Source organism: Frankliniella occidentalis, unplaced genomic scaffold (genome assembly GCF_000697945.3).
Source record: "Frankliniella occidentalis isolate FOCC.00 unplaced genomic scaffold, Focc_3.1 Scaffold222, whole genome shotgun sequence".
Taxonomy (NCBI): Eukaryota; Metazoa; Arthropoda; class Insecta; order Thysanoptera; family Thripidae; genus Frankliniella; species Frankliniella occidentalis.
The window spans coordinates 155,889-166,152 of record NW_026267348.1 but is presented as its reverse complement, the minus strand read 5'-3'; the positions used below and the strand labels follow the sequence as shown (position 1 = coordinate 166,152).

Here is a 10,264-nt window from a genome sequence, read left to right as displayed (position 1 = left end):
CAGCGCCGCAGGCCAAGGTAGATGTATGCCAGGCGCGTCGCAGCGTAACAGTGTTTCGTGAGATATCGCGAAGCCTGTTACGCGAGACGTGGTCTAGCGTACATCTACCTTGTTCTATTGATTAGAGATAGTATTCTTACACGACTCTGTTAGTCTCACTGGAGCTCCTTTAGTCCACTCAGTAGACACTGTTGTGTGAGAGGTGGCAAAGTACTGGATGTTAAAATGACTTTGAAGTCTATTCCTCCTTCAAAATATCCTTGCTCTGCCGCCCTCCTATAAGGCATCAATGACATGCTGCACCCTCACGATTTCAAAGGGGTGTGGTCAGTCTTTGTTTCACTGCTCGTGAGATATCTCACGCGTAATTTTGAAAAGGTATTTGTCTGTGAGTTGTTACCAGTGACAAATGTCCGTAAAGCATTCATATCTCCTGAGTTAGCTCGTTTTAATTTCCAAATAAAAAATTTAAAGTTCACACCTAAAGTTACTGTTTTCAGCTTTGAGTGAATATTTAAATCTAAATCTTTGTACTGTTTGGACACGTACTGTCCTCTAATTAAATCGAGGCCAGATTGCATTCACCCTTCCTCTAACCGACTGGCTTGCATGCATTCTCAGCTGCTCTCTGCACTGTGCGTCTGAGGCTGTCCATCGATTTGTCCATGGTATAGTCAGCCAGTGCAGATTGCTCTTTCCGCGTTTTCTTTTCGCTTGCATTTATTTACCATCTTCGTTGTGTTCGAGTACAGTACATGTTCAATCCAGTTATCTTATAGCATACCAGTAATCATTCTTTTGTATCGCTACTGTGACTTTTGATATCTTTTGATATAATTTCTCTCATGAGTTTAGTTCTGACCTGCCGAAGAGGAAGCAGAGGAAATACAGAAGGAAAGGCAGGGGGGTCACAGAAGACCAAAGTTGTGTACAACTCTGTAGTCTTCCATCTGCAGAGCAGTTCTAATGAGGGTACCGACGGACTCGGCAAGGTGCAGGCTAACTGACTCTCTTGTTCAAATTGAACACAACTCATTTAGGGGGTTCGCCAGGGGCGTCAAACGTGACGGCGGCGGCGTCGCGCGCAGCTGCCCCCGGACCTCGCTACCTGGGCGGGCGCCGCCAGCCCGGCCCTTTCCCCGGATCGGCACCCGCGCAGGCGAGGCCCGGTGGCTCGGCTCGCTGCGGCCTCCTTGCACGCGGAAATTAGCACTTTGAAGATCGGATGTTCTTTAAAAATACGATTGTAGATCGGACGTTTTCAAAACGATCTTTTACGAACGGCGTTTGTTGCATTGGGGCGACTAAATCAGTAAAATTACTAACAGTTTTTTTTTCCCCTCTTTTCAATATTTTAATATCGCCAGGTCATGTCATGATATGGTATACTTAAAGCTAATCACCATCATTGCAAAGTGCCTAAACTCATTGATAACAAACATCCCGTTGATGGACAGTAGTAATGTACAACCACTAAAATCCCAGCTCTCAATTCCATATGGATTTCTAGTATGGAAAATGCCTGTCTGGATTTTGTTGAATTTCCATATGGATTATATTCCAGATGTAATTTGGAACACTTTCCAGAGTGGAATTTTGTACTATGAGTATTTCCGCTGTGGAAAATTTTCCATGTGTGACATAAATTCATATGGATAGTGAAATCCATCTGGATTGTGAAACCAGCGAGGACAATCTTCAATCACCAAGCTGCTTGTTTACGCCAAAGGACACCGTGCCTATGTAAACTTCCGCTAAAAACGCCAAATATGCGACCAGATTTTCGATTCGACAACTTGTTACGAAAGTCCAGCCTTCAGTCAGAATTCCTGTGTTACACTTAGTTAAAAAGTTATGATTTAATTTGCAAATCCATGGTCAAAAAGATGCAGCCGACCATAATGAAAAATATTTCATAATGGAAAATCAGTTATCCATAGAGTAAAATAACCCACAACAAAATTCCATAGTGAAATATCACAAATCCACAGTGAAAAATATTCCAGATCAAGTTCCATAGTGGAATTTCATAAATCCATACCGGAAAATTATTCCATACCAAATTCCATTGTGGAAACGAGATTCCATATCGAAAACCGAGATCCATCTGGAAATTACCAGGAATTCCATAGGGAATGAGTAATTTTGGCGGTTAGAAGAACAAGAAGAAGTTCGAAGATGGCTGCTACGGACCACGACAAACATTTAAATGTTTTCCAGAGCACCCGCTCGCGCTCCAGAGCCCCAATAACCTATCTAATGTTAGAGCGCATCTGTTGGAGTCAAGCTTGGTATTGTTAGAATCAGAAAAACGTGAAGAAGACGATGAAAACGATATCGGACCTTTAAAGTAGTTAGGCTGACTTGCCAGCTGGTCAAGTGACGTACTAAAGGATGTGCACTAGTACTACTTGTAAGACCGGAAAAATATAAAATGTGAACAGGAGCACTCATAAGACAATATTAAGTGTTATTTTTGAGCTCAGAACAATTTAAATGTCAGACACCAATTTTAAAAAGGTTGATTTAGTTGTAGACTTGACTAGTTTCTGACCTGCTGTCAACCTAGCTACGTAAAAATTGGCGGTATGTAAATCGAGGTCAAAAATTTGAGATGACGTTTAAAGGCTTGTAAATGTGTACAAGGTGGAATTTAAAGGTACACAGAGCCCACGAAAATCATTTTCAGAGCTGTATCTTGATTCTACATGCATACACTGACATTCGTCACTTTCGGACCGGAAGGTTGGTAGCAGACAAAATTCAAACACGAGATTGTCACGGTAGAGCAAGGGGTGGTGGCACACAAAGCTAGAGATTTGCTGATTTGATTGCAAATTATTATGACTTGATTGGCTGAGTGAAAACCAAAATAAACTATACTGTAAGGTACTATACTTCACGAGAGAACGAAGCCACCATGTAGAGCTGAAAAGTTTGGTAAACAGGTTGCTGCCAACCTAACATTGAATTTGAAAGAAAAAATGAGACAACTCCGTTTGTTTTATGTTTGGGTAGTCACGTAATCATGTTTGATGTTTAAAGTGTTAAATGTGCATTCTTTTATTATATTCGTGTAGTTTTATGTTGAATTTGAAATACATGCACGCAGGTAACCTTTTTTTATTATACGATTGTGATTTACTTTTTCGTTATGTGGTTGGTGCACGTCGTTATGTCGGCGGTCTTGTGTGTTTTCACGTGGTCGATTCAAAATCCTAACCGTTGTTCTGGAGTTAGTTCATCAGTCATTTTATCATTTGTCAAGAGTAGTTGTGAAACATGGAAATAGATTATTGGTTTTAAAGTTTGATCATGGAGGAGGGCACCTTTTTAAAATGAAAGTGATTAGTTTGTTTTAGAACGTTGATGGTAAATAAATCAAAGCAGATAAGAAGGTTTGCAGCAATTTAGTTAAGGTTTGTTATTATATTTTGTGGGTTATGATTTGTTTCTTTATGGAGTGTTGTTAAGTTATAGTTTATTTTATTTATTGGTTACAGGTTAAGGATAATGTTTGTTTTATTCATGAATATGTTGTAAGGTCGATGTGAACATTGTATAATATGGAGATGTGTTTTTGGAAGTTATTGTTGATTATGGCTGGCGCAATAAGTTCTATTGTTCACACTTCTATTGTCCACATTTCTATTGGAGATGCAATTTGTGAAATTGAAAGTTTTCAAAATGAATCGTATGAAATGCAACTGGGTGTTGTTTCTGATATTGTTGAGGTTCGAGTGGGTTCTCAAGATTTTCCTAAGGTTAGCCGATGGGAATCACAATTTAATGACAAGCCAACGCATGTAAGTATTGGTTTGTACATTGTTTCAAATTAATTGATTTTGATTATGAGTTTTTAATTTGTATTTTAATTGTAGGTAGGGAATTCATTAGTAACAAGAGTTTGTTCAGTAGTGAATTGTCAGTCCTCCAATGTTTGTGGGAAATTGTATCCATTTCCTTATATTTTTAGGAAAATGAATGGGAAGAAGGTTTTGAATAAGGCTGGTCTTGAACGGTTAGTATATATAGTTGTGCAATGAAGTTACGATTTACTTATTAAAGTGTAATAATTGTATGTGCATAATTTTATTTGTTTCAGGTTGAGAGAATGGATTAGATTGTCTGGAAATTTAAGATTATTAAATGTAAATCCTGGTAATGTGCACAATAACTTTTATATGTGTGCCAATCATTTTGGCGTTGATCAATTCAATTCTAAAAACATGGATTGTTTAAAGAAGTGTGCTATGCCAACTGTTTTCAATTGTAACCCCGTAAGCGAAGAAGCCATGAGTGCTTATGATAGTGGATGGAACATTTGTTCGTTTAATGAGGATTCATTTGTTGAATATATGGAGAAGAATATTATTGATATTACTGAGGTAAATTGTGTGTGTGTGATTAATGTTTATGTTGTGTGTTGATAACTTAACATCAATTATGTGATTAATATATTTACAGGATGAGCAGTTGGGTATTGATGTAGTAAATGAAGTAATGGAAATAAATGATGATCATTTGGGTACTGATGTAGTAACTGAAGTAATGGAAGTAAATAGTGATAATGCGATATTTCATGGAAATGTTGTAAATGTTAACAGTACTGATATTGTTAAGAAATGTTGTGTGCGAGGATGTACAAACATTTATGAAAGATTATATTCATTTCCAAATTTATTTAAGAAAGATGGTGTGGGTATTAATACGCGGGCGGTGCAGAAGTAAGTTCATTTGTTTGTATTAAATTGTTTTTGTTATCTGTTGTTGTGGTATTCTAATTGTACTATGTAGATGCAGGGAATGGCTTCGGAAATGTGGTAATCCTGCATTATTGAATTGCAATCCAACAAAATTATTTGAAAAAGTTTTTGTATGTGAAGAGCATTTTTCAAGAGATTCATTTTACAAACGTAATATCTCGATATTGAAAGTTAATGCCATTCCAACTCATTTTCAGTATGAGTCTTTAAGTGAAGAAGTGATGCACAAATATGATATGGCTTGGAAGATTTCTCACATTTTGTCAAATAAAATAGCAGAATTTGATGAAGATGAAGAGAAGAATGTGGCAAGTCAAGATGTAAGGAAAACATTGGTAATGTCTTGTTTGCATATAATGTATTATGTGTTTAACATAGTTTTGTTTTAGGATCTGCCGCCTGTTCTTGTTAATGAATTGGAAGAAAATGTTAATATTTTGGAATCAATTCCTTCTTATAGTAAATTGCAAAAGTGTTGTTACACTTCATGTCATGGAAGCAATAGGAATTCAGTAATGTTTAGATTTCCTAATGTGATTAGGAAAGTTAATGGTGTTATGCAACTAGATCAGACAAAATTGGACAGGTGTGTTTTGTTATGGTTGATTTATTAGTTGTATCAAAGTCAGGAATTTTGTTTACAAGTTGTGTACGGTGTACTTGAAATTGGAATAATTATGCGAATCATTGTGTTTACAGGTTTTTGGTTTGGTTGAAGAATGTTGGTAATGAGAACTTATTGTTATGTGATCCAAAGTGTGTCAATGAAAAGTTTTTCGTATGTAAGGATCATTTTGAAGATAAGTTTTTCAATTACCAGAATGTAAATAAGTTAATGTCAAATGCAGTTCCCATGTGTCATGACAACAGTTTGTCTGAAGAGAGCATGGAACAATATCGCTTGAATCTAAGAAGGTGGATTGAAAATAATTATGAGTCTTTATGTTTTGATGTAACAAAGAAGGCAGCAATTGATTTTGAAGAAGAAATGAAGAATTTGAAGTGGAATCATTGTGAATCTTGCAAAGAGAAATTTTTAGTGAAGGGAGATGATGAAACTAAATGTCTACATAGAGATAAGTGTTGGGAGTATTGTGGTTTAAATAATATGGATCCTGGAGATGTGCCTGTACAATTGCAAGATTTAACTTTTATTGAAGAACGTCTTATTGCCAGAGTTCATCCACTCATTTCAGTATATATGTTAACCAGAAATGGGCAGTATGGGTATCGGAAGAATGTTATTAATTTTTCTCAGAAAATTGATAATTTTGTTAATGAATTGCCTATGAAGATTACAGAATTAAATTCAGTAATCATTGTGAGGAAGGAAGGTGAAGATAACACGTATCATGATTTCAATGTGAGAGCTGATAAAGTCAGAGCGGCATTACTGTGGTTGAAGCAGAATAACAAGTTTTATCAAGATATATTGATTAATGAAGATAACTTAAATTTATTACCTGAAGATAGCAATGTGTCCAATGAAATTCAATCATATTTGGATAATCATGAAATTGAAATTAATCAAATCACTGCTGATGTTGATGCAAATGTGGACGAATGCATTGTTAATGATGAATATCGCACAGTTGTTTCTGATGTTGTGTTTCCACATCAGGATCAACAGATAAAGAATTACCTGAAATGGCCTTCATTGGAACCTCAACCCATAGATGAGTATAGCACACCAGGTTACATTGCTTGTGCTTTTCCCACATTGTTTTGTTCTGGTAAAGCTGATTTGAGGGATTGGCATGAAAAGGAAGTGAGTGCATCTAATTATTTTAGACATTTATTGCGTTATCGGGATGAACGATTTTCCAAGCATAAAACGTTTCGTTTTTTTGCTTATAATTCATGGATGCGTTGGACTGCATTAACTGATGGAAATGTATATGTGAAACAAAATGAGGAATTTAAACATATGACAGTCGATCAATTGAAAGAAATCTTGAACAATAATCCAAATATTTTGAAGAAAATTATGTTTCATGGCAAAAATTTAAGAGGAACTAAGGCGTATTGGCATCAACGAGCTGGAGAATTGCGTGATATGGTCAACCAGTTACATATGCCAACAATTTTTTTAACTTTGAGTGCTGCCGACTTACATTGGAATGATTTGTATAGATTACTCACTGGGAAGGAGGATTTATCTGATTTGAGAGAATATGAAAGACATAAATTGTTGAGAGATAATCCACAAATTGTTGATGAATTTTTTGCAATGAGAGTAAATGCATTTTTGAAGCATGTAAGTAATGATTTGTTCAATATAATTATTATGTTGTTGATATAACAAGTGTCATTATCTTTATGTAATCTGTTTATGTTTTGTAGGTAATGATGAAGAAGTACAAAGTAATTGATTATTGGTATCGCATTGAATATCAACATCGTGGTTCGGCACATTTACATGGGGTTTTTTGGTTTGAAAATGCACCCAATTGTGATAACATTGAGAATGCTACACAAGAAGAATTGGATGTGATTGTAGATTATTTTAAGGATCTTATATCAGCAATCAATCCAGACACGCATTCAGAGAGAGACGATGATCATCCCTGCAGAAAACTATATGCGAATGTTACCGATTTTCAGACAGATCTTGCCCAGCTTTTGAACACAGTTCAAAGACATACCAGGTGTTCAACTGAGTATTGTATTAAATACAACAAAAAGAGTAAGGAAAGTAAGTGCAGATTTGGATTCCCCATTTTGGATTTGAATAATGAACCAAAGTGTATTGCAAAGGAAGATGGGGAAATTGAATTCAAGAAATGATGACAGGTTGAATAAATACAATCAATTTATAATTCAGTTGTGGCGGGCTAATATGGACATCGCACCTGTTATCAGTAAAAAGAGATTATTGGCATATTTAGCAAAATATATTTCCAAGTCAGAAGTGTCATCAATTTCTTTATCTGATTTGATGAAAGGAATTTTGGATACGATGAATGATGATAGCAAATGTGTGCGTGCCATTCAACGTTTTTTTATTAAAGCTTGTGTTGAACGTGACATATGTGCTCAGGAAGTAAGTCATATTTTATTGGGATTGAAATTGCATTCTAGTGGTAAGAGAGCATTTGTTATTGTTAATTTCAATAATAAACGATGGTGTCCACTGTTAAATGAAATATCAGATGAAAGTGATTGTGCAAGTGGCAAATCATTTATTGAAAAATACATAGATCGACCTGCATTTATGGAAAATGTGTCATTATGGGATGCTGCTAAGAAATATAATGCTTTAAAGTGGAAATTGCTACCACAGAATGCAGAAAATATAGTTCGAGTTTTTCCTGTTGTTAATTTGAAGAAAGATGATGATAATGATAAGTATTTCGAACAACAAGTATTTTTACATGTTCCATGGCGAAATGAAGATAATTTAAGGGATGAGAATGAAACTTGGAGTGATGTCTATAATAGACATGGTTTGAGTAATGTTCCTGGAATTACTGATTTATTAGAAAATGTAATATGTGATAATGGTGTTGAAGAAGAAGAGGAAGATATTGATGAATTTGTTAGTAATTTTTATGAAGGCGAATTGGAAAATGAGACCAATGAAGAATGGATGGTATGTTCCAGTATGGGTTGTGGTAGAATTGACAAAGTTGAATTAGGAAAGAGGCATGTAGATTTAAATTATCCATGGATGGATTCATTTGAGTTGTACAAACAATATGGAACCATAGAAGAATTTCAGAATTTTATAAGAGAAGAAAAGAAAAAATCTGAAAGTAATGTTGAAGTAGATGATAGTATGTTTGCAACTAATTTGAATGTCACTCTCAGTTGTGATCAGCAGAAAGTATTGCAATTAGTTATGAAGCAAATTGAATCCATTGAATGCAATCAGAGTAGTGACATATGTGCTGATACTATTAAGACATGTATAGTGCAAGGCAAAGCCGGTTAGTAGTTATATTTAGTATATTAATAATGAAATTTGCAATAGATAGAAGTTATGTGTGTTTGTTTAATTTGAGTTTTATTGTTTGTAATAGTGTTTTTTTTGTTATTTGATAGGAACTGGAAAGAGTTTGGTAATTGCAGAGATTACCAAAGTATTGACCCAGAAATTTGGAAAGCAGTCTTATGTATTGGGTACTCCTACAGGCGTATCTGCTCTATTGATAAAAGGCAAAACAGTGCACTCCATCTTTCGCATCCCAAGAGAAAGTAAAAACTTCAAACCATTAATGGGTGAACAGGCGAGGAAGTTGACCAATGAATTTGAAAATGTGAAATTTTTAATTTTAGATGAATATTCTATGATTGGTAGTAGAATGATGGGTATGATTAATAGGCGTTGTAAGGAAGCAACTGGTAATTATGATGAAGATTTTGGTGGTTTATATACATATTTTTTTGGTGATATAAAACAATTGCCGCCAGTAAAGGATCGACCAATTTACAGTTATAATCAAAAGTGTGCATTATCCCAATGTGGTTACAATGCAATGAGAAATATTCAATCATGTATTGTATTGAATAAAATTCATCGGCAAACTGACAATCAATTTTTGAATATACTGACTAATATTAGTGAAGGTGGTGTGACGAAGGAAGATTTTGAAGTTTTGAAGACCAGAATGAAGGGAGTTACATTTGAGGATGATGCTTTCAAAGATGCACTGCATTTATTTGCAACCAAAGAAGAGGTGCGAAATTTCAATATATCGAAATTAGGTCAATTGAAGGATTCAAACAATCATGTAGTTCCAGTTTTGAAAGTTGAAGCCAGAACAAATTGTGTTAAAGCTAAAAAAGCTACAACTGATGAAGCTCAAGGACTTGAACAGAATTTATATTTAGCTAAGGGTTGCAATATTATGTTAAGAACAAATCTGTGGTTGGCTAAAGGTTTAGTGAATGGTGCTATGGGTAAAATTGTTGATATATTGTATAATGTGAACACTGAAGTTTCCATTAATCATCCCACAGTTTTATTGTGTGAATTTGATACATATACTGGCCCATCAATAATACCAGGTTCAAATATAGTGCCGGTGCCTACCATGTTCAGCAGTTGGACTAATCAACATAATGAATCACTTTCGCGCATTCAATTTCCAATTGCATTGAGCTATGCATGTTCTATTCACAAATCACAAGGACTCACTTTGCCAAAGGTATATATTATGGTTTTAATGCAAAGTTTGTTTTGGAGGATTATTATTCATTTTTCTTTGTTTTTTTTAGGCCGTTGTCCACATTGGTGAGAAAGAATTTGCTCTTGGATTGACCTATGTTGCCATGTCAAGAGTGAAGTCGCTGAAGAGCATATTGTTCTACCCATTTTCGTTTGCACGAATTAGTAAATTAAATTCAGCCAATCTCATGTTGAGAAATGATTTTTTGCAATATATTAGCACTAAGTGTGTATTTTAAATGATGAACGTGAAATGATTTGTGGATAATTGATTTATTCTAGTCAAAAAGTACAAAATATGGCATGGAACCAAATATTTATCTTTGAT

At 35.0% G+C, this 10,264-nt stretch overlaps 1 protein-coding gene across 1 annotated transcript; it reads left to right on the top strand.

Moving 5' to 3' along the window:
- Nucleotides 1-7,605: 7,605 nt before the first annotated feature.
- On the top strand, nt 7,606-10,175 carry LOC127750623 (uncharacterized). The gene is made up of 3 exons (XM_052272733.1): nt 7,606-8,695; nt 8,811-9,916; nt 9,987-10,175. Exons 1-3 carry the CDS (start codon nt 7,606-7,608, stop codon nt 10,173-10,175), a joined length of 2,385 nt encoding a protein of 794 aa, XP_052128693.1.
- Nucleotides 10,176-10,264: the final 89 nt, after the last annotated feature.